The following is a 25,665-nucleotide window of genomic DNA, read 5'->3' as shown; positions in this document are numbered from 1 at the left end:
AACATCCAAACTGCACTCAAACGGAGCATCAACCAACCCACAGAGACAAACACCCTTCTGCAAAAATGGACAACAGACTCCACATCATGCTATAATTTACAGACCAATTAAAGACCTCTAAATCGATTATTGCAAATGTGGAACAACGAAGCACAAACAAAAATGGCAAATTCACTTCTTTTTTTATCAAAGAGGCTTTTGCGCTGTTTTATTACTGGGCAATAATGTATATGGAGTATTGGTTTTGGATGTGATAATCCACCTTAAATGATAATAACAATCCTAATCGGAGTGAATCACTAAAGTCACTAAATAAACCTGAGCTCAACCCTGTGGTAGCTAGGGCACAGAGCAGACAGGATAAACATAGGTGTATGCTACCCTAAAAAAATAATACTGTGAAAACACATCACAAGAAAAATTGAAGCCAATTAAGTAAAATAAGAATATTTGATTTAATAAAATGACAGCAAAACCACAAAAACCCAATAAGTAGAACCAGACATATAAATGTTTATAGTTGAATTAAAAATAGCGCCAAAAATTAGAATGCGTCAACCTCGGGTATCACGTCACGCTAGATCAGGTGATGAAGTATGGGTTGGATACAGGGACTGAGTTCGTCTCAGAGCAAAGTTTACCCTCTGACTTTAAAACTTTCGTGGAAAAAGTGTTCATTGATGAGTTGGTGGTGAGGCAAATTCCAAGAGAAATCCAAAGCTAGCTGGATGACAGCAGGTTGCTGAAGACCAGGTTCCTGGTATTGTCTAGGCCTGGGCGTTGAACCCCGCTCCGTTCACGGAGTTTTTGCACTCCGCGTTCAGCGGATCTCGCAGAGTGCAAAAAACTCCACTTCGAGTAGTGCAGCGGAGTTTTTTCCCCGCTTGCGCTCGCGAATGGTAAGTCCGCGAGCGCGAGCTGCCGCTCGGGTGGAATTTCTACCAGAGCGGCAAGAAGACCAGCGTGAACAGCAGTTCGCACTACACTTTGCCACTTGTGGAACTTCACAGTTTTTTTGTAACTTTGCAGAGTTCCGCGTACCAAGACTCCGCAAACTATGATTAGGCTTAGCATTGTCATTGAAAAAGGTGGGAAAGCTATGAGCAGGCATGGTCTGTGCATAGGAAAGCCTTGATGTGGAGTGGATGCTGTTCGGCATCGGTTCAGTGAAGTCCTTTATGTTTGGACTTAAAAACTTGTCTGGAAGTCAGATCTCCTTCAGTGAAGCAGACTAGCAAGTTGAGGCCAAAGGGTGAACAAAGTACATCTAATTCCTGCTGAACAAAGTACATACAATTCTGATTTGTAAAGCTGTACTGAGGATGCATCTCACAGCAGCAGTTCCAAAGAAGTTGCTGGGGTGATGCCGGTGTTTGTGCTGGGCCCAGTACATGCAGCAGTGGCGATGCGTCAGTTCTGCTCAGAGTTGCGCTGTGCAGCAGAGGAGATGCGTCGGTTCCACTGGATCCACAGAAGCTGGCAGAGTACCTTAGGCCCACTTCCTAGGGTCGAGGAGTAGGTTGACACCACTTGGAAGGGTAGACTCACAAATGGTACAGTCCAGGGCTCGAGTTTGAGCCTTCTCTCTCTGAGGCTCAGGTTAGGAGGCCAGCCAACTAGCCCATGGAGTCCCTCTGGTGGTCCTGGGATCAACAGATGCATGTCCTGTCGTTCTCACCAGGGAAGAAGGCACAAGGTCAGCACAGCAGGGCAGCAGTCCAGCAGAGTGGCAGTTGTTTCGGCATCACAGCAGTCCTCCTTCCTGGCAGAGTAACCACAGGTCCAGAAGTGTACGGAAGAGTTGGTGTCTGAGATCCAGTATTTATAACTAGTTGTGTCTTTAAAGTGAGGAGTAGCTTCTAGAGGCGGGCCTTTCAAGTTCACAGGTGCCCTGCCTTCCTGGCCTCAGTTCCAGACTAACTACATGGGATATGCAACCCTTTGTGTGGCAGCAGGGCACGGCCTATTCAAGTGGAAGTGGGGCTGTGCCCAGCTCCTCCCTCACATCCTGCCTGTGATGACCCATCCAGGCACACCTGTGTGGCTGTCTTGGAGGATTACACAAATCCCACTGTCAAATACACTCAGTCATGTGACCCAGAGACAGGCTGTTGGCACTAAATGGCTGAGGCAGGAAAATGCTAACATTCTAAAAGTGGTATTTTCAAAATTGGAATTTATAAACCAACTTCACCATCAGTTAGGATTTTTCATTACAATTCCAAAGACACTAAACATGACTGGGTACTTGCTCCAATCTGGACACTACAACTTAGTAAATATAATAAGGTAACCCCAATGCTATCCTATTGGAGAGGTAGGCCTTACAGTAGTGAAAAATTAATTGAAGAGTTTTTTCATTACCAGGAAAGGTAAAACTTAAAAGTAAATATCCAGCTTTTTAAATACACTGCACCCTGCCATCTGGGCTGTACATGTCCTAGCCTAGGGGTGACATATATATTAAAAAGGAAGGTTTGGGCCTGGGAAAGGTTTATTTTGCCAGGTTGAAATGACAGTTTAAAACTGCACCCACAGGCTGCAATGGCAGACCTGAGACATGTTTAACATGCTACTTAAGTGGATAGCACAATCAGTGCTGAGGCCCACTAACAACATTTAATTCATAGGCCCCGGACAAAGGTAGTGCTGCCTTACTAGGGACCTATAAGCAAATTTAATACGACAATTGGGTATATGTCAATCTTGCACTGTTTGAAAGAGAGACACAAGCACTTTAGCATTGGTTAGCAGTGGTAAAGTGTGCAGAGTCCTAAAGTCATCAAAAACAACATCAGCAAAGCAGGAGGTCTGAAGGCAAAAAGTTAAGGGAAAAACCACGCCCAGGATACCACGTCTAACAATGTTGCCAGCTACACCTCCAATGGTGGCCTGGTCTCTGTCAGTTCTCCAGGAAGAAAGTCGGCAAATACAATTCTAAGTCCTAGCTATTGCAGTTTGGGGACAGGAGGAGTACCCTCTAACGCCAGCTAAGGATCCAAGAACTGGGGTGGGGGACCACTTGGGGTTAGAGCTCACTCCAGCAGAGGAAATCAGCATGCTCCAGGGCCAATCAAGATATAATTGATCAGCTGGGTAGTTGCAGGGAGAGATGCCTCTGGAAGCTAGTTGAGTCCCTGTAGCTCTAACAGAAGGCCATCCAACTGACCCTTGGAGACAAGTTTGGAGTCTTGAGTTCAAGACAAGCAGGTCCAGTCTCTTTTCAGGTTCTTCAGACAGCAGGGTAGTTCATCTAATTCTGCATAGGCCAGGAGTGTTCTGAAGAGACGTTTGTGGGGTCTACATTTATGCCCAGTGCCAGCCTGTGGGGGAGGGTAATCCTTCATCCACCCTCTAAAACACATCTGGCCAGTTCCTCCCCTTCCACCGTGTTTGGAGCCAATCTGGATAGAGAGACAAAAGATTTAGTTGTGAGCTTCATTTGCCAGTGATAAGGGAGGCATTCTTTGAAGCTTTGGCTGGCCATCCTGCCCCCATCCATAGCCCTTTGTTCACAGGGAGCAGTACACATCTCACCACAAGGGAGCGCCATCTGTGGACAGGTGACAGTTGGACACTGGCAGGAAAGCTTTTTGGTTTTAGGTAGATAAATGACAACTTTTTAAAAATGCCTTTAACAAAATAGGAATATAAAATCCGAATTTCCCATTAAGTTGTATTTTAAATTACTATTAAAATGAGTCCTTGAAACATTTTTCTAGCTGTCCCAAACTGAAAATAGCACTTTTGAAAAGTAATAGTGTAAATCAGTGTTAAACTATGGGAGAGACAAACTTTCCACAGTGGAAAACAACTTTGGAGGTTTTTCACTGCCAGATCATGCAAACATTAAATATACATGTCCTTCTTTTAAATGCCATGTAACTTACCCTATGGATTTTGGGGCCTGCTTATGGGTGACTTGTAAAAATTCAAAATGCAAATTTAGGCCTGGCAAAAGGTATCTTTTTCCAGGTCAAAATGTCAGTTTAGAACTGCATGCCCAGGCTATGATGGCCAGCCTGGAGACATTTTATAGTGCTGCTTTAGTGGGTGGCACAAAACGTTCTGCAGCCCACTAGTAGCATTTAATGTGCAGGCCCTGGGTACAGGTACTATCATATACTAGCTAATTACAAGCAAATTAATGGTGCCAATCAGGTGTATACTAATTTTAATATGTTGGAAAGAGATGACACAAGCACTTTACCTCTGGTTAGTAGGGGTAAAGTGCACAGAGCCCTGTGGCTAACAAAAATGGGTTCAGCAACAGAAGGTAAAAAATTGGGATGATCATGCAGAAAGGGCATATTTCCAACACAGATGAAATCTGACAAAATTTGTTCATTTTGAATATGTCAATTTTATGATTTCGAGCACCTATTTCATGTAATGTTCACCAGCACCTGTCTCGTTTGAGCTGGAAAATGTCTTGTGGAAACAGTAAAACCTTGGCTAAATAAAAGTTTCACCTTGAACCAGTCCCCTGTAAGCTGTAATGTAAACATGCACTTTGTTCAATTATCACAAAAGATACCAGCCGTGCACATTTCACATTTTATGCATCGTTTAAAGTGTTTCCCAGAATACTCACCCCTCCAAATATGACAAAGCAATATTCAAAGCAAAAAATCCTTACATCTAGCACTAAATACTAGAGATTGTAAACAGTCCACAGCAACTTCTCAAGATTGTGTAAAAATTCAGCACTCCATCATGCCCAATCTCATCTGTTACACAGCTCAAGGAATTATGCTAATTAGATATATTCTTCCTTGAAAAAATTCAAATTATCGAGCCCACTAATAATGCCACCAATGTTCCTAGTTACACTCATCCACCACTACTCCACAACACCAAAGAATTCAACTGCAACTCACTCACAACTAACTAAGTGTTCTCTCCTAACTTAGACGATCCCTGCCCCACAGTCATTGCTGTGGGCCACAAATACACTCTTGCTACATATAGCACCAATTGTAGCAGTCTCACTGAAGATCCGGATCTCCTTATGCACTCCTACATCATGCCCTTCTTCAAAAAAGACAGCCCTAGATGTCATGAATCCACCCTATTGCTGGTCTTCAATGGATCTCCAAAATACTTCAAAAATAGTTATCAACCAACTCCAAGATCCCATTGAATCACAGAACATTCTCAACATAATCATTCTGGTTTCAAACTCAAAAACAGGAGGCAGAGATCATACTAGTAAATGTGTGGGATGATATACTTCAGTTTGCAGGCAAGGGAGCATTCAGCATGATGAGTTTACTAAACCTCTCAGCCGGATTCAAAACAGTAAATCACAGCATCATCAACGATAGACACCAACAGTATTTAGTACCTCAAACAAGAATGCCTGTTGTTTAAATCCTTTCAGTGGAACATGCTCAAAGCAAGAGAATGGTGCTGTTTCCACAGGGATCCTTCTTTGTCCTTCCCTATTCAATTTTTATATAATATATACATAAATCCTCATATATAATAGACCTGATCCACTTCTTGGAGTCATAGGGCTTTCTAAACAATTTCAATCCCTAAGAAAAGTCCTGAGAATTGATGGGGGAGGGCGTGCTGGTGTGATATAAGTTTAAAATTAGATGGCCTACCAAATCAGAAAACTTTAGAAACTAACAGATGATGCTGAGAGACGGATTATTGTTCTGGAGAAATATGAGCTAATAAAAGCTCAGTTGAAATGCGTACTTTGAAGCCAATATAGAATCATTTTCAATAAATTCTGTCATTTCTTACAAATGAACAGCACCTAAGCACCTACGAGCACAAAGAATAACATATCCCACAACATACATTCTTTTCACAGCAGCTGAATGACTCCTATTCAGCCCCACAACCAGTTGCAAACAAAGTGATGACTCATGATTCTCAAGACGGGACACCATATCTGGAATAACATGCCAACTAAATCTGCCAATCCCAATTTCTGATGAAGAACTCCTTTGAATGTAGCCCCTTGCATTCAAACTTTCCACCTCTTTTCTCCCTCACAATGTCATTAGAATTTGAAGGTTTAATGTACACCTTCCCTGTCTAGCTATGCTTCACTCTTATGGTGCTTGTTAAGCCTGATACATGCATCATTAATGCTGGCCAGATTCAGTTTAACATACCCAGAACTATGTTCCTACTATACAACCTAATCAAATATTCAAGCCAGGTATGCATTCTATACCTGTGTAACAAGTTATTTGAACATTGAGTTACAATATGTATCTTCTGTAAGATCCACCTTTTTTACTAGAGAAACTAATATCAACTCCTCATTACAGTCACTATAACGCTCTGTATTCCATTCCTTTAGACTCCTCTCTGATAAGCAATTGTGTTGTACAATGTATACAATATGAGCAACACAAACAAAGAGTCATACGCTCATTTTCTATACTCGTCTGTTTATTTAGCAAGGCTCTTTGTTAATAAAACAAAGCTAATACCAATAAAAATCGAGAAAAACATTACCCTTTGCTATTTATTTTTTGTTTGCTTCCTTCAAGCAAACATTTTTATAAATTGTTTTATCGTAATTTTTTCCATCACCATCATATAATTACAATTGGTGGTCTAACACACAAAGATAAAAGTTTATAATGTTATTTTTCCTCTTTCATGTGGCATTTCAGCTTCATTATAAAAACATAAAAACAATTGTATCTAGTGAAGTTATTTCTAAAGTTAATCTACAAATATAGGATGGGCTCTTAGCAAGAAGTCCTAGGGACAGGCTCCTAATGTTTTTAGGATTTAGCTATAAAAATCAAATTTGTCATACCACATTGCATCTATTAAACCTTCTGCTATGTGAAAAGATTTATTTGCCATGCATCTCACCAGATGCTCCCATATACACATAATAGCTGTAGTAAACAGCCCAATATTTAATGATTAGGTTTTCAGCTGCGCTAATAATCTGAGTGAGAATTCACTTGTTCTGACTTCACCCCACGAACGCTATTGAATGTGTGTATTTTGAATTAGGATGATTTCAGCTGCAGTTGTCTGATTAACACTTTAATGTATAATTCAATATATTAATCTCGAAATTCACTGATTTGAGGCCCTTTCAAAGTCTGTGTTAGATCAGAGGTCTTCAAACCTTTTGATGCCAAGACCCCCCTGTCAATCTTTTTTAGGTTTAGTGACCCCCTCCTGCCAGAACTGTCTAGAACCTGGAACTCCTCTTTATTGACAACCATCAACAACCATAAATGCCCTCAATTCCCACGGTCAATAATTTTTACGGTGGGTAAATAATAATAAACAGTGTTTAGCAAACCAAAGGTTTGTGGGTGACTGTTGAGCGGTATCAGAGGCTTACCACACAGTTCAAACAAAAAGTCTCCAAAAAGAATTACCCAAAAACGCTAAAAGGTACTTGATTTTTTACAAACAAAACATTATTTGACAAAACTTGTTTGGATGATAACAACCTTTCTGAACTAATGTGATGGGTGTGCCTGTTTTTCTCCAGAGACACGGTCAACCTGTGGTTGCACCTCATTAGTACTAGTCTAATGCCAAAAAAAGGTGAACAATCTAGCTTTGCAAAGGGCCTTTTAGTGCGCGGCAACACATATCACTGCTTTTTAGAAACTTTTGAACCATTTGTGTAACAACATTTTTTTGGTTGTTAAAATCTGCAGATTATGTGGCAGATGATAGATTATGTGGCAAATGCGGCGAATCTATAATTATGCTAAAATCGCTGCACAATCGCACAATTCGTGTGGCCCTGGGTATAATGGTTGTAATGTATGGGAAGCAACTTTAGTGCATGGCATCCGAGGAGAACTATACTACATTTCATTGGATGCTGACGGCTTGACTTTTACAGTTGCATGGAACTAGAGGTTGCTGACATCATTTATCCTAATTAAAACATATCATTTACAATCATTAGTGATGAACGGCAGGGTCCAAGTAGGATGCTTTTTTTACTTCCAGGGAAAGAAGTGCCCCCCCAATCTTCTTTCATACTGTTTTTCTAAAAAGGTTTTTATTTTTAACGATATGAAAACAAACACTTCTATTTTATTAAAAATGAACTCCTGGTTATGTTAGTTTGCTGCTTTTGCTGACTTCAGTCATGTTTGGGGTGGGCTGAAGGGTCTTTAGAGTCTGTACATTATGAGGGTTAAAAGTGTGGCTAAAAACAAAATATTGTGTACGTTTTTTATGTATTTCACCATCAAGTAGAAACATATAAAATAACGGTCAGCTTAAATGAAACATAAATAAATAAAAACAGTTGTTACTCAGTGGGAAATGCACTATAGTCCATTATGAAGCACTTTTTAGTTAATGCACTGCAAAGGTCCATGTGCAACCAGAGAGCCACAGAATTATATCTTGGTTGGTGCAGTGGAGAATAGTAACTTGTGTTTTTTTAGTGCTATGAGGTCACAGCCTATGATAGAAAGCACTGTGATTACGTAAACTTGCATTACACACAGTATAAGATAGACTGCTTAAAAAGGTGCAAAACGTTTTATGATCAAATGTTGCTTTCAAAATATAGATTTTAGTAATACCCAGACCGTGTATAATGCAATTTTTTTACATAGCTGTCCCTTCAACACCTCCTCTGGGATAGTGAGCGCTATGTAAATGCAATGACAATTATAAGCACTCACTTCACAGCTCATTTGTTAGCTCTTTGCATTACCACTCAAAAAGAATAAATCCTTGTCATCACAAAGCTTCCACTGATTCATCAATTGAAGTCAGTAAGGGCTCACAAGCATCCTTTACATTTGCAGACTACCCTTTACATTTTCACATTAACTTGTTGCACACATTTGCATTTCTTTCAGGCGAGCAGCACACTAGCAGAAAGGCATGTTTAGCTCTCTGCCTGGATTAGGTTTCCCAGCACAGGAGAGTGCCTGAATGACACTGCAGCTCAAGCATTTTAACTATCAGAATTAACTATCCAGGGACAGTGGAAGAGCAAACATTTTGGATTCCAGGCAGAAGTGAGGCTGACGAATGTGCGCCCCCATACCCATGTCTCCACGGCCCCCCTGGGGGGTCGTGCCTCACAGATTGAAGACTTCTGTGTTGGGTGAACACAATAACACACATGTGATATACTGTATGGGATCATCACTTGAGTAATGATATATGGGATAAAGCACCCCCTGGCGTATATTATAAGGTTATTGGTAGTTACTGAGGAGTTTGTGACCATATAGAGGAATGAGCCCTGGCTATGTAAGCGAATTTACTTGCATTTTATTGTTACCCTGCATTTTCTGCCTATGTTTCAACACCATTACCATGAAATTGATCATGTTTTTACTTCTGCTTCATGTTTGTACTTTTATCCTATTGGTGGTGATGACTTGTACTTTTATGGATATTTTTATCCGAATAAAGACCATTTGACTTGGCTTGAGAGGAATGAGCCAAAGGCTGAGTTTCTTTATTTGTTCATGAAATCCAAGTTGACTTGCAACATCCCTATAATGTATGGCAGCTGGTACTTTTTTCCCTACAATACATGGTCACACCATCACCATCCTCAGAAACCACTTAAATCTCTGGTGTATTGCTCTTTAATATGAAAAAGATAGCATGTTTGCAAACTAGAATAATAATAATTGAATCTGTAGTACAAACTTAAACATGCAAGAAAAGCAATTAGGTATGTGTTGCAAAAATATATCAGAATTAATGTAATACAAGTAAGTTTTTTTTTTTTTTTAAAGAGCTGTTGCTGGGAATGAAGAGTAACATGCAGGGATATTCTGTATTTTCTATCATTACCTTGTGTGCAAAATATAAACATGTTGCCATAAATATATTATTTTTGTGTATCGCTGTTCATCTAAATAAAACAGAGCAGAAGAAGAAAAAGCTACTTTTTGTTTTTGTTTTTAAAGTGCAGCTTTAAATATGCTTCTGGTCCCGCCTTTCACTTTGGTTGCTGGCTTTGGCATCAGGCATTGTGAAATCAAAACTCATCTGCAATGGGTTGCTCTTTGAGGGGGTAAAGCACTACTCAAGCAACAACCACATCTCTGTCAGGGTGAAACACAAGCAAACCCCCAAATCAGCCAGTGTTTATCCCTCTGAAAGCTTGGCACAAAAGCAGTCAGGTTTAATTTAGAGGCAATTTGTGAAGTATTTATTCAGTACTTCAAAACAGTAATAAAGTGAAAACACAACACAAGAAAAAGATCACACCCCAAATTTAGAAACATTTAGTAATATATAATAAATAATTGACACCAAAATGACAATAATCCAATTAGTAGACCCAGAGGGATGCAATTCTAAAGATTGAAGTGAAAATAGCCACAAAAGGCACAAAACGCCACAGGTGACTATCTGTTCGTGCAAGAGTGGATGAAAGTCATAAGTTCACGCAGACCGTGATAGAGCTCAGGCCAGATAGAGGAACCACGTTAGTCCAGTTGTAAGAGTTACCTTTAAAGTCTAGCTCAAAGAGTTCTGTTCGCAGTTGAAGGGGCAGTGAGGAGCAGGGAGAGCATTGCGGATGGTCGTTGACGTAGCACGAAGGTCAGACAGGGCGTCGCAGACAGTAGTGCAAAGTTCCTGTTGGCATTTTGGATGGTCGCTGCTGCAGATTCGCATTGGTGGTCACATCGAGCTGTCTGGCATACCCATCCCACTTAGGGTAAAAAATGCTGCACAAACAAATGATGGACGGAATGCTGAACAAATCAAATATTAACCCCAGTCAAGAGGTCTGGGTTAAATCCATCATTCTTTTGCTTACTACACTACCCAAGTTTGGACCCAGCCATATGCAAATCAGTTTTGACTCTGCCACTCATGGAAACAGTTCAGCCTGAACTGTCAAGCCAAGTTCTCCCTTGACCAGTTTTGAGGTATCACTCTTCATCAGCCAGGCTAGCTTGAATCCTGTGGCACAGCGAGCAAGGGACTCACGTCTGGGCATACCCATCCCACTTAGGGTGAAAAATGCTGGACAAACAAATGATGGATGGATGCTGAATCAAGCATTGCGTCCATCATGTGTTCTTTTTACTTTTGTCTTCGTAAGTGGGAAGGGTATGCCCAGACATGGGTCCCGTGCTCACTGTGCCACTTTCAAGCTAGCCTGGCTAATGAGGCAAGATACCCTGAAATAGGTCCCAGGATGCTTGTTTCCAGTTCCAACTGATTGGCATATGGGTGGATCCAAACTGGGGTGGCGTATTAAGAGAAAAGAAAGATGGATTAAGTCCAGATCTGTGACTAGGGGTGAATGTTTGATTTGTTCAGCATTCCGTCTATCATCGGTTCTCTTTGCCTGAGACATGTTTAAAGGGCTACTTAAGCAGGTGGCACAATCAGCGCTGCAGGCCCACTAGTAGCACTTAATTTTCAGTGCTGGGCAGAGGTAGCACCACCTTATGAGGGACTTGCAAGTAAATTAAATGTACCAATTGGGTATAAGCCAATTCTAGCATGTTTAGAGGAGAAAGTACAGCACTATAGCACCGGTTAGCAGCGGTAAAGTGTACAGAGTCCTAAGGCCAGCAAAACAAGATCAGCAAAAATGGAAGAGAAAAGCTAAAGGTTTGGGGGAAGATCAGCCTAAGGCTGACAGGTCTAACAAGAAGCTATGTAATTTCTTTATTAGAAGGAACTAGGGGCAAGAAGTACGAACATTACAAATAGCAATGACCAAATAGCAATTTTTTTACGAATTGCTATTTGGTGATCACTCTCACTAATCTACAAAGGTGTTATTTATCCCCTATTCCTAAAATAGCAATTTGTAGTGAGTCGCAAATTGACCTACCTCATGAATATTAATTAGGCTTGTCGCAATTTGTGACTCACTATGATTCGCTGCTATCACAGGAACGAGCATGTCTTTCGAATGCTTTTAAATAAGCAAAATATTTTTAAAATGCAGCCTATTTTCCTCAAAGGAAAAAACTAAAAATGGAAAGGTTTAATTTTTTAAGAGCAGGCAGTGTGGTGTGTGTTTGTATAAAGGAGATAATGTTTCTTAATTCGGGTATATTTCCTTTGCTAGATGAGAACAGACTGTTACAAGACTATAGAAGATTTTCTGTTAAAGTGCAGAAATCGGAGCACTTGCTTGCTCAGCAAGGCGTTTTTTTCTTTCAATTCCAGAAGAAAAATACTGGAGCCGCTGGAAAATATAGATATATTTTTAACTCCCAGACAACTATTTACTCTAAACAACAGTGCATCTGAATCCTAAGCAAATGCATAATTCTAAGCATTATTATACCACAAAACATTGCCTGAAGCAATGCTATTTGGACAGTAAATGGAAGGCAGCCCTTTGCATTACTCCCAAATATCACGTTTCTTCTTAAATTAGTGGATTTTCGAAAATGAAAATTGCGACTTTTATGTTTGACACAGGTTTCAAAAGTTTTTACATCTGCTTAGGTGAGGTCTTTCTTCAGCTGTTTATAATTTAAATAACGTTTTCTCAAGGCAACCCTCCGCACGCCACCGCAAATGATCTTTTGTAATAGCTGGGCATGCTTAATGAGAGGAACTCGAATTTCTATTTTTTTCTTAGAAGTGCAATAAATTACAGAAAGAAAAGCTTATGCCAATGTTTTATTTGGTATCCTTGTGCTTTACGTTTTAGATCTAAAGCTGTCAAAAACAATTTTGAGAGACGTTTCCACTATTTTCCACTATGGGAGCGTGTTCCTAATATCCTTCATACTTAAACAGGTCCGTCTTTGATTCCAGTTATTTATACCATTCAGGTTAAGTCAGCAATTGAATTGATAGCAGACAGTACACGTTTATACATTGGTAGACGCAGTCCTGGTATTGCTTTAAGTGGTCTGACATAGTTTAATATTGGGTGCACATATTTACTATGGAGTTTTATGGCTGCCTTGGGAGGTACAGGGTAGCAAGTAGCATAATCATGTTTATGACAACTCAAAATTGTAATATAAAATGTTCAACATTTTCCACATTTTTCTGGCGAAGAAAGAGGCCCTACTGCATATATGAATTAGTCATGAACCTCTGGTATTTTCTTTATATGAAAGAAAATGATTTCTTGGAAGAATTGTAGCAGAGGCAAGTGTTGGCGCAGTAAGGGATCATTAGAAAGAGCTTGAATATAAAGCCACAGACCATGCTACATCTATACAGCAAGAAGATACATGATGGGCAGTGGCAGCCGGCACAGGTAAACGTAGTGGGAGGGGGCAGGGGGGTGGAAAGGGGGAGTAGTCGACAGATGATGTAATAGGTATAAATAAATATTATCTATTCCGTCATCTGTCGGCTTCCCTCCTTGCCGTGCCCTGCTCCGCCCACCACGCTTACCTGAGCCGGCCGCCGCTGATGATGGAGGAACTATATAAAATGGCTGTAGGCTGTCTTTGAGGGGTTCTGGTACCATACACCACAAGGTCCTACTACGTCGGGTTTGTAAATTTCACCAGAACTCCAAGATGAAGAATATAGGAATATATTACACATTAGCCTTTATATATTTTTATAATACATGTTTATTTTCATGCAGTTAGAATGAAACACTGTTTTTATCAAATAGGGACGTTTATCGAAAACAGGAAGTGTAATATTGGACAAAACTCTCTGTCTTTAATAAAAAGAGGAATTATTTATTTAAAATGCAGTTAAAACAAATTTAAAAAAAAGACTTCGTTAAAAAGCGCATTCTATCTGTAGAAGTCAGAAACTTTTGAAGATGCTTTCACCAGAAAGGTACGGCTAACAATGGGTCCTGATTACAGTTAGAGTGTTCAGATTTATTCGTGATTTTGTGAATATGTCTTTGATTAAACAGTGGGCGACAGTGAAACTAAGATACTTTTGAAGCTTATCCTACAATGTTCAGCTATCAATGGGTTATGACTGCAATTAGAATATTCATGTTTTGCTTAGGGTGAATGAATAGACAATGGCCAATGGTGAAGCTATGTATAGTGTTTTGGGGGTATCATAATTATCCACAGACAATTTATGGAAAGAGAGTAACTAAGACCTAATATAGGCTGGCCTTTGATTTAAGTCAGTATTTCAGAGGATTATTTAACATTTGAAAAATAACATCTTAGGTACTTAAAAACACTGCTTTTGTGAAATAAATATTGTACGAAGATCATGATTGAAAAGTATTCAGATAATAGTGATAGCAATTAACTAAATTACAAATCAAACTATGCATTACAAATGCCATTTGAAAAACATTTCCACTCTGTGTCAGTCTACGTTGCGGTGAAGAATTCGGTTCAGGAGTTTCTAGGAACAAAAATGAGTGTTAGAAACTTACTTAACAAATGGGTTCATTCAAGGTTTAAACAGATGCTCATATAATATAAATCACATATTCATGCACCACAATGTTCAGTATGTAAGCGGCAATCAAAAAGATACCACAGTGTGTCCTATCACATTTTTTCATACATAAATGAATTACAAAATATTAACATATTAAACATGTTTACAATCCATTTACTTATATTACAAAGGTTAAGCATTGGGATTACATAAACTTCATTGGTCGCATAATTCATAAGAGGACGTATCACATCCTCTGTCAAAGGTATACTAGAATGGTTAAAGTGGGGGTAAACATTGTTCTAACATGTGGCGGCTGGTAATTTTGGCAGGGAAGGGGTTGAGTGAGCCACATATGCACACATTTTCACACTCTCACTCACACCCATGGATTCACACAGGCACACACACACCCATTCACAACACTCACAACAAATGCATACTTTTATTCATACACTCACGCACCAAACATTCAAAAACATAAAACCTGTCCTGCAGCTCCCAGAGCAGAAAGCCTTGGAGGTCCTGGGAAGGTTGGGACTGCTGCCTTTACTCACTGGCAGACCTCATGTCACCCAATGCGGGAAGGCAGAAGTCCCTCACTTGTCACACCGTGGGATGTGGGCAGTGAGACTGATGACCCAAACCCACTCAGTGACAAGGTGTCACTGATTGACACTCGGCCCTGATCACTTCAGGGTTTAAAACTGAAGCACCCAGGTCCAAGGCAATCAGTGACGCTCCCCCTCTTCATGAGGGGGGAGCCTTGAGGCACTTTTGCCGGGCTGAGGAGGTCATGTCCACAGTGCTTTAAAATCCTCAGCCTGGCAAAGTTCAGCTCAGGCAGCCTGAAACCTGCACATTTAGTGTGTGTCTAGCTCCTTGCTGCCTTACCTGAACAAGAAGAGTGTCTGTCAGGGTGACCTTTGCTCAGCCTGACAGACACTCTTTTCTCTGAAAAAGTTGAGCGGTCCTGGACTCTTCACCCAAGTGGATGGGCCGTGGCTCATTGTAACTAATTTTATATTCCTATACCTATTCAGTATGTGGGCCACAATCTCAAATTCAGTTCACACTTACCCAAGCTACATCTCAACATACTCAACGTCTCCATCCAATGCAAACACATTTAATGTAATCATTGCAAAGAAAATCTTCACCACTTTGCCAGCCACCTCCCTTTTTATTATTAGGTCTGTTTAGTGGGTGTGTGTAAATTAAAAAATATGTGCAGACTGAGAACAATAGCATTGGCTCAGCAGAAACCAAGCTCAACAATGAATTACTTCAACAGAGGTTGTTTGAGGCAGATCCCAAATTTACACTCACATAGGGCCCTCATTTACATCCATGTTCCAGTTAGAATGTTAAATAGAGAATTCTAAAATCACAGTTCTGTGTTTTTAAAGAAAGCAGTGGCTGGCACCATTCAAAGATTCAGGCTTGTGCAGTGCTAGCATCTCCAATGGGTAACTCTAAGCCATCAGGGCTTCATTTAGAGCTTGAATGGAACTGACATATTTTCAGTGTCTGGAGAAAACTCTATATTCTGGCTGAATTCCCTCCACATTATTATAATTTTGATGGAAGAAATCTAGCCATTGCATTCTACTCTATATTTAAGTTTCCTCCAGAAACTGGAGAATTTTCAGTTCCCTTCAAACACTGGGGGCCTGGTTCACAAAGGTAAACATACAGGGCCTCATTTACAAGAAAGTGCCGCAGCGCAGCACTGCACTGCAAGCCCTTTGGCTGCACCACGCTGCAGCACTATCAAAGCACAGGGATGCATCATATCTACAAGGATTTGACGGATCCCTTTGCTGTCCCCTGCGGTGGCATCCAATTAGCTGCACTGCGCTGTTGCAGGCAACCTTACATCCACAACAACACCCATGGAATTCCCCTTTCACGCAAAGTGCTGCATGTAACAGGGGCGTATTTACAAGGACAGGAAAAGCCACGCAGGGTGGCTTTTCTTGTCCTTATAAATATGGGCAGACAAATGCACTGCTTGTGCGTCACAAAAAGTGACGCACCGGCGGCGCAAGTGGCTTGTAAATAAGCCCCACAATTGTGTGTATCTTTACGTTTGTTTGCTATTCACAAAGGTATTTACAAGCAGTATCTGTATGAGTTCGGAGTCCCGTACATACAAAATAGGAATGTCCTATCGTTTTATGTCCGGAGGTTCTGCAGTTCTAAAGATGCTGCTCATAAATCCTTTTGTGAATAGCAAACAATTGTAAACATACATACAAGTGTATGATTACCTTTGTGAATCAGGCCGTAAACGCGGCCTTCAGATATTAAGGGCCTCATTTAGGTTTACCGGGTCAGTGAAGGCTATAGTCTCCGCTCTTCTGGTAGAGGACCAACTGCCATATTTAGGGATCCCTATAAGGCAGTTGGGGATCAGATGCCGTCTACTGATCTGCTGAAGGCACTGATGCTTTTCTAAGCAGGTAACATGTTTGATGCATCCACTCTGCTAAGTTTTTTTGCTTTCTAAACAGAAACACCCAAGGTTTTTCATGGCTCTCTTGCTGATTGAGTTTTCTTCTTGAGCATGTGGATCATTGTGTGTTTTCCCTACCATGTATCTCTGTACCTTACCTGGTAGTCCAAATTTGGATAATGAGTGATAATTGCCATGCCCTAAATGGGGTGGAACAACTGTCCTTGTGACCTACCATCCATGGGGTGGACAGGGCATCAAGTCAAAGTTCTTCGAAGGTGCAACCAGTGGAGGGCCCACCGTTCGAAACCCAGAATTTTCCCTGTTAACCCAGTTTTATGTAGTGAGACTCTAAATGACCCCTAAATTGTTAAAGAGCTCAAGAGCACAAAAGAGAAGCTACATTTTATTGTGAATGGAAGGTGGTAGAAATGCTAGGTAATCGCTTGTCTGAGCACTTAACAACAAACGTTCCAAATCAACAGACTGGAAACCATCTCTGTACAAAGTTCTGGCACATACTTAAATGGGGAACATATTTGGAAAGTCCATTGAGTGCTGTCTATGTGTTCAAAACAGGAGCACACTAATTCCATTTTCAATATGATGGGCCACTATCGACAGGAAATAACAGCACAGCTAGAAATTCTTAGTTCTGCAATGTCTTGCAAAAATTGCATTAACAGAAAATATTTGTATTCCAGTATTATGTGGCAACGTACCAATACATGAACTAAGCTACCTAGATTGGAGTGAAAGTCGCTTGTCTTTTTACCTTTTTGAAGAGATCAACTCGCTGTCTGTTACTCTGTAAGAGCACCTTTTTCTGTTTATCTTCTTGTTTTTTTTTCACCTCAGGCAAACTGTTGTAAATTCTGAAACAGAGTTATGAATTCACATTAGACAGCTGTTCAAGACCGTTTTTAAAACAAGAGGGGCGTTGCTTCTGTACAGGGCTCACAACTTATGGCAATTGCCCATTTCTCAATATATAACAAAACACTTCTCCCAAATCAATACTTTAGATAAAGGCAATACGTCCCAAATATTCAATTGTCCCACACACTAGTGTTTTTCAACATTTATTATCAAAAGTATAAATCATTTTTATAATTTAATTTTTTGATGTCACGTGTATACATCAACAATTCTTAAAAAGCATCAATATTGCACATCAACTGTTAAGGAGCCCCGCTACCATGATGAGGAACAACAAATGATATAAATACATCAATAGGAAAAACATAACAACAAACAGCACAAATGTATCAACACCTATGGACAAAAAAACAACAACCATAACAATACACAACTACATACATAAGGTTACAATAGAGTGTTCACTAAATTACATACACAGATAATATAGAACAGAGGGAAATGCACCGACACGTGTTTCAGGAATGAAAAATGCACAAAAAATTCCTTCATTAGGGCCCTGAGAGAACATATGATTCAGTGGCCACAAGCCATCTTTATACCATGCACTATGTCTGTGACGATATAATTTACATGCAATGAAGTGGCTAGGTTCAATACACCTGTGCAGGTTCAAAATGTCTGAAAAAATTATGAACTGGGGTACAAATGTGTTTGCAAGAAATCAAAGTTAAACTGGATGAACTAAGTAAGTTAGACAGTGATTACAAATAATTTAAACCTTTATATATTATACCATTAATTTGAAATGTAGTTTCATTTTCAGATTTTTATCACATTATAATAAATGTATATGCACAGAAAGAAAAATCATATGCAAAGGCAACAGTTCTGGCTTAATGTGCTAACATATGCTTACTCATGGGTACTTGGATTTCTTAGCACGTTAAGGCCATACTAATTGGCTTTGTTGGTGTTAGTCATCCCATTAATGGCAAGGTTTTTCAGGCTCCCATGCTAAATTATATTTTAACATTTGGTCACTGCTTTTCCTCTAGCAGCAAGGTTTTTTAAGGGATTTCTTTCAATGTGGCACCGTTTTGGTGGTACCTGTAGAGAACTGCCTACATTGCCTTCAAGATAGCACTTGCCCAGGCTTGCTCTGTGGAGAAGAAGTGAAGTGAGGATACTTCTCTCTTTAAGGACATACTCCACATGCATCAATATGTCCAATTATTGGTGACCATAACAACCTTCTCCCAGGTGTGTTTTTATATTTATTTCCTATTTATCAACTGGTAAAATGTCCGGAAAACTGCACTAGGTTCATCTTTCCAGTTATCTACTGGAGTCCTATTGATATTGTGTTGGATTCTTACTAGCAGACTAGTCCACAGGGGGAAGCAGCCCTTCTGCATTTTTTCTCCCTGATGAAAAATCTTTCCCCTTTGAAGAACGCGCTCCCCTATGCTACCACCAAAACTGGGAGTGAGCCATATCCATTCCCATACTGGAAGGTGAGTCACCCCAGGCTTTAGCTGGAGTAAATCTCCAACCATATTTAGGGTAGAAAGAGGCTGAGAAAGGCCAGGAATATAGGTTTATGGTGTTCACAAACTTCCAAGGTAACCCACTCTTGGGAATGCCCATTTCCCACCCTTTGAGTGAGATTTACTACTGCGAATTTCTCCACATTTGCAGAAAGAAATATGCAGTGTTGACTAATAATAATTATTAATAATAACTATTACTAATAATAATGTTATCGAACAGTTAGCAAAAATATTTAAATACTAAAACCACAGATTAACTAGCAAATTAAAAAAAACGAAGAAAAATAAAAAACCTTTTTTTATTGAAGAATAAGCAAATACAAAATTTAGATAACCACTAAGAGACCATCACCTATCATCTCCAACACTAAAAAAAGTATTTTTTTAAATGGTGTTTCTCACTGCTTAAACTCATTGGCCTCATTGGCTTACAGCTTTCGTAATGTATTTTCTATTCATCAGCTTAGTAAGGCACCACTGCCTAGTATTGGACAAAGGAAAATTAGTAAATATTAAGACATCTTACATCTTCAAAAATTCATGTATTAAGCTAAGCAATATCTGTACTGGTTTGATGAAGAATTCACAGTGATATCAATAGAAATCAATTAATACAGGAATTTGAGCCACCCATAATCACACTGAAAATAAAATAAGAGCTGTCCTCTTATACATAAAATGTAAGTTAATCAAATTGGGTATTTCTCACTGTTCAGGCACATTAACCTTATCTAATTGGTTGATTACAGAATTCATGAAGGACACCTACATCTCAAATTATCATTCCTACTTCTCATGCATACTTCACATCTATTATCCCTACTTCTCGTCCATTAGACCTTCTTCTCGTTCCTATTTCTTATCCATCATCCCTACTTCTCATACATTTCCCTACTTCTCATTCCCATTTCTCACCCATCATCCAAACTCCTCATCCATACTTCATCATCCCTATTTCTCATCCATCATTCCTACTTCTCACCCCTGTGTCTCATCCATCATTGCTACTCTTCATCCATTATTCCTACTTCTCATCCATCGTCCCTTCTTCTCATCAATCATTCCTACTTCTCCTCCATACTTCTCATACATCATCCCTACTTCTCATTCGTTATTCCTACTTCTCATCCCTATTTCTTATCCATCATCCCTACTTCTCATGCATCATCCTTACATTTATTCCCTAATTGTCATTGTTCATCCCAACTTTTCAAATATCATATATTGCTTCCCAACCCTTGTTCTAATCCATGAGCCAGCATTCCTACCACTCATTCCTCATCCCTCAGTCATACCAGCACTTTTGAAAAGTATAGGGTCAGCAGTATTTAATTTTGTTGGTAGCAAGTGCTGTTTTACTATTTTCAAAAGTTCTTTATTGAAACACCATTGGCAACACTTCACAAGTGTGAGAAAATTCCTCTTTTTGCATGCTCACAATCTTTTTGTGTTGACTGGTATTGCTGGCCTTTGAACTCTGCAACCTCGGGCAGTGCTGTCCAGTCCCCCTTCTATGTGGCCTGACCCCTAGAAATGGTAAAATTGGCTAATCCCTAATTGGCATATTTAGTATCTAGTAAGGCTAAAGCATATGGTGGAGGCAAATACACCAATGACATGGGAAGTCATATGTCTTTTGTGGACTGCAGCATCTATTGTGCCATACACTAGACTGACAAAGAAACCAAAGCTTCAGAACAACTTGTATAGCCAAACTCGTACAGCAGTGGAACCTGTTGGTGAACTTTCCAAAATAACAGTTTTTAACAGGACATTATCTTACTTTAAAATATTAAATAAGACCCCCTAAGTAGACCTTGAAGCCATTTCCATTTTGGTGCCTTTCAGTTTCTGTGAGCTCACATTTGTCTTACCTATTCTAACATACTTCAAATCACAACCCCTATCCTAACTCATATAACCCCTACCTCCACATACCACTAAAATCTACTATACCATTATGTACAATACTGCCTCAATCCATAATGTGCCCTCACCCCAACACACACAATGTTCTCCTTCACAAACATATTCCTCATGTGCTACCATCCACTAAATACATCATCTACCAGTACAAAAAACAATACCATCAGAAATGCCCACATACCACCCCACCCACACCTCTCACAAACCTCATCCTCACAATATCCCTCTTCATCTAACACCTTGATCACTCAGCACAACTTAATACTACTCAACAACACACAAACCTGCTCATTCAACAACTTTCATATACTACCACCAATGACTCTCATAAATTGCTCATTATAAAGCAGTTAAAATAGACCACTGCCATCCACCACCACCCATTACTCATACCCTTTCCACTTTCAACAAAAAAAAGAGACAAATACTACCTATTGCAGAAACTTTGCATCACCCACACTACATCACAATGGAATTAAACTCTGTTGTAACAGGCAACTGAACCAAAACAAAATCCTGCACTAACTACCTGACAAACACACTCTGTTCTATCTCTCCCTCCTATAAAAACCTCATCACATTTCTAAAAAAACGACTTGACCAGGAAAGTAATGGTGAATTGGATTTGTAATAAATATTTTAAAAATTCCAATAAGTAACCTTTTATGTGGTTCCTAGGTGGAGATAACATTATTTAATTTTAACAATAACTCATAGCTATGTGTAAAGGGTGACTGGCTCAGAAGAACACATCTTGACCAGAGAAAGAACAGGAGAAGACCAGAGTTAATGACTTTGATCGAGTGGAGGCCTGAACAGCTGGGTCTGCTCCCACTAGTACCCAGGAATGAGTAGCTGACTCTAAGGATCAGATGACGGACCTCCTGTGTGGCTACAGGGTCACAACATGCTACAAGAGGAATTTTCACTGAAAAGCTCAGCTAACCAGTAGCAACTGGACGTGGACTAGAATCGGCTGGATTGTGTCCTGTCTCTAAGTGCTGTACCCAATGCACTCGAAGACATACAGGTGGCTAGGAAAAACTGTGTCAGAAGGTCTGAAAAGTTGGGACTCAGGACATTTTTGGACTTTCTAGACCCCTGGAGCATCAGCAGGACCTGCGGCAAAATTGTATGATTTTGTGAGGACTTTGTCGGATACTGCATCAACTTGCCATGTTGGAGTATTTTTAACTCTATAAAAAGTAGAATTTTCCATCTTTTTCTGGCAAAACTAATGCCTTCAACAGGACCTTATCCAACACCTGTCTGATTTCAGGAGGACTTTGCCAGATACAGTTTACAACCTTGCCTCTTAGAGGGTTTTCAGCTTCCATTCCAGAGACTAAGGGCCATATGTAGGTAGCCTAATACCGGTCGGTAACGGCCGATTTTCGGTAAAAATCCCGTTACCGACCGGTATTCAGGCTTTTGGTATGTAGGGGGGACATTTCAGGATTCGGTAATTTACCGAATCGGTAAAATTACCGAATCGGTAATTTTACCGATTCGGTAAATACCGAATCCTGAAATGAGATGTAGGGGGAGTGTGTGGGTGTTGTGTGGATTCGTTATTTACCACCAACTAAAAGTTGGTGGTAAATGACGAAGGGCTTTGAAAAAGCATTTTTTGGCACTTAGAAGTGTGCAATGTGGCAGACATACATGCCCTTAGGGCATGTATGTGTGCCACATGTGCACACATGCAGGAATCAGGGGTGCAACAGGGTGTCACTGTGACACCCTGCCACCCTTGATTGTGCTCCCCCCATTACCGAATCAGTATTTACCGATTCGGTAATGGTAACTGGCTTCCCATTGATTCCTATGGGCCTCCTGGCCCATAGGAATCAATGGGAAGCCAGTTACCATTACCGAATCGGTAAATACCGATTCTAAAATACCGACCCATTCCGAATCGGTAAATATTACCGATGGATTACCTACATAACATTTACCACTTCATAAATACCGAATCGGTAAAATTCAGTATTTATGAAGTGGTAAATGTTAGGCCACCTACATATGGCCTTAAGTCACAAGGTCATATCTGACCTCTGGTTTTTTTATTGCCATTTTCCTGTCATTTTTCTTCTTACATTTTTCTCTATATTTAGAAAGTGGTTTAAGAATTTTTATTGTGTTTTTTTATTTATTATTGATTTGGTACTGTAAATAAATTACACATTGTTCCTTAAATTACACCTGGGCTTGAACTCACGTTTATTTATGGAACTTGTGTTTTGGAGCTGACAGTTTTAAAAACTAAAAATTAAAATATCTCACTTGCAAATACGTTTACATTATCCATACAGGACTGCAGACAAATTTAAAATATCTTTTGACAAAAAAAATATTTACGTGATTGTCCTCACACTTATTAATAGACCTTCATGAAATTTTCATTATTCTGGCATATTTTCAGTAATTTTCATAATTTCACAATACTCTTCTTATGCAAAATTGTAGAATGTATAGTATTACATGTAATTACACACCTGCACACTTCCTGTGGCCCATAGTCTGGGATATTCGGTTTCATATATAAAGTTGCACTCAACAATATCAACAAACACCATTCTAGGCACATCTAAAAATGCTTGTTCTCAGACAGAATCTTAAACTCTTGTGCACATGTCAGTAGCCACATAGGCCGCAATTATAAGTTGAGCAAAGTGGTATCCCGGGTTGCAATATGGCTCCATCAAATTATAGCTGGCCTGATTATCTCACACCCGGACTTTCTGGATGCAGGAAGAGTGAACCAAATTCTACCAGCTGCAAAATCCAGCTGGTAAATTGGTTTAGCACTGAGCTGCATTTGCGGCTAAGTACTGTTCTCAGTATGCATACTTTGTAGCAGCATTTCTTTTTGCCAACTGTCATTTCACGGCCTCAACTGCAGCATTTAATTACAAAGCACTGAGAGTGTAGCAGGGACACGGGGGAACAGCCTCTAAAAAAAAAATAATGGAAATCACCACAGGGCAAACACTGACACCATGAGTATCAGTGTTTGCCCCATGGTGAAATTTCTGCAAACACAGGGTTTCTGGCCTCTACCTGATTACCTTCTAAGGTACTGGGGGAGCATCTAAAATTCCCTCTTGCCAGATGCCAGACCACATGTTCCACTTCCCTCTGCCTCCCTCCTTATCTCCTTTCCATCAGACCTGCATCTGTACTATCCCTCACTCTCATTTACTAATGATAACAGCCAGAATTATGTGCAGGGCGATACTGTTAGAAACATTCATTTTGGCCACATGGTATGCCCTTACATAAATTAGCTTAACTTGTAATCGGGGCCATAATTGGCAAAACACTACCTAAACAGCAGCACTACCATGCAAAACAGCCACCCTACAACTACTCTGATAAAACCAGCATAAATATTGCATATCATCAGATACAAAACTAGGCACATAACAATGTATCCTAATCACCTTTCTGTTTTGTGATTGTGCTTTATACAGAGAAGATGCTGCACGCCACCTAAGCTATTGACATGTGACCAGCCAATCAAAAAAATGGAAAAGGCGGTCCATCCTTATACAAGACACCACAGTCTTCTCCCACAAATCACTTATAAACTAAACACTGAACAATCTCTCAATAGACATAGTCATTTGATAGCATTCCTGTGAGAAATCTAGGCACCTTTAGCACCACCACCAAGGGCCCAGGAATAGAGAGGCACCACTTGGGGGTGAGCACTCACTCAGGCTGGGTCCAGGTGTGGGTTTAAGATGGCGGAAGCCTCTTCTGTCCCTGAGCTCTGAACAGAGGAAGCCTGTAAACTTGCCCTTGGAATCACTCTAGCAGTCCTGGGTGCAGGAGATGAAACATGGCTCAAGCAGCAGGGTGGGCCTCTGTGGGTTGAAGGAAGGCTCTAGGTAGCAAAGCAGTCCTCCCAGATGCATCAAAGCTGTATTGTGGAGTACACAGCAGGCCACAGCCTCAGGCAGTCCTCTGAGAGTCCTTCTGCAGGTTCAGAAAGTGAACTGAAGTGTGGATCTGAGTGTCCCCTTTAAATACACGGTGCCTTCTTTGAAGTAGCAGACGTTTCTAGAGAATTCCCCTTGAAGTGCTTGAAGTTTCCTGGCTCCCCTGCCCTGGCTGCAACCTGGCTCCATGGACAATGCAGGGATGACAAGTCCTTTGTGTGAAGGCAGAGAACAGCCTATTCAGTTTCAAGTGGGGCTGTGCTGAGTTTAGCAACCACATCCTGCCAGTTGAAGGTCCATCCAGGCACACTTAATCCCTCTATTGTGTGGTGTCTGGGAGGAATAAACAAAGTCTATTTGCCAACTATACCCAACCATACCCAGTCATGTGACCCAGGGGAGACTGTAGGCACAAAGTAGTTTAGGGTAGGAAAAAGCTATCTTTCTAAAATGGCATTTTCAAAACTGTAACTTAAAAACCAACTTTACCATTAAGAAGGATTTTTATTTATAATTTCACAGACACCAAATAGGAAAGCCTTACCTGTTCCTGATCAAATATTAGCATTTTTTAAATGTAATATGGCAACCT

General features: G+C 40.2%; 1 protein-coding gene across 1 annotated transcript in view; it reads right to left on the bottom strand.

The window, feature by feature from the left end:
* Positions 1 to 13,388: 13,388 nt before the first annotated feature.
* Positions 13,389 to 25,665, bottom strand: part of C1_2H10orf90 (chromosome 1_2 C10orf90 homolog) — a 561,981-nt gene continuing 549,704 nt past the window's right edge. The window contains exons 8-9 of the mRNA XM_085622763.1: positions 17,544 to 17,643; positions 13,389 to 14,271 (exon numbers count right to left, since the gene is read on the bottom strand). Of these exons, the coding sequence (XP_085478889.1) occupies positions 14,233 to 14,271; positions 17,544 to 17,643 (139 nt within the window). The 3' untranslated portion in view covers positions 13,389 to 14,232. The remainder of the gene's footprint in view (positions 14,272 to 17,543; positions 17,644 to 25,665) is intronic.

This window comes from Triturus cristatus, chromosome 1_2 (genome assembly GCF_964204655.1).
Source record: "Triturus cristatus chromosome 1_2, aTriCri1.1, whole genome shotgun sequence".
NCBI lineage: Eukaryota > Metazoa > Chordata > Amphibia > Caudata > Salamandridae > Triturus > Triturus cristatus.
The sequence above is the reverse complement of the archived record's forward strand: the minus strand, read 5'-3'. Positions and strand labels throughout refer to the sequence as shown.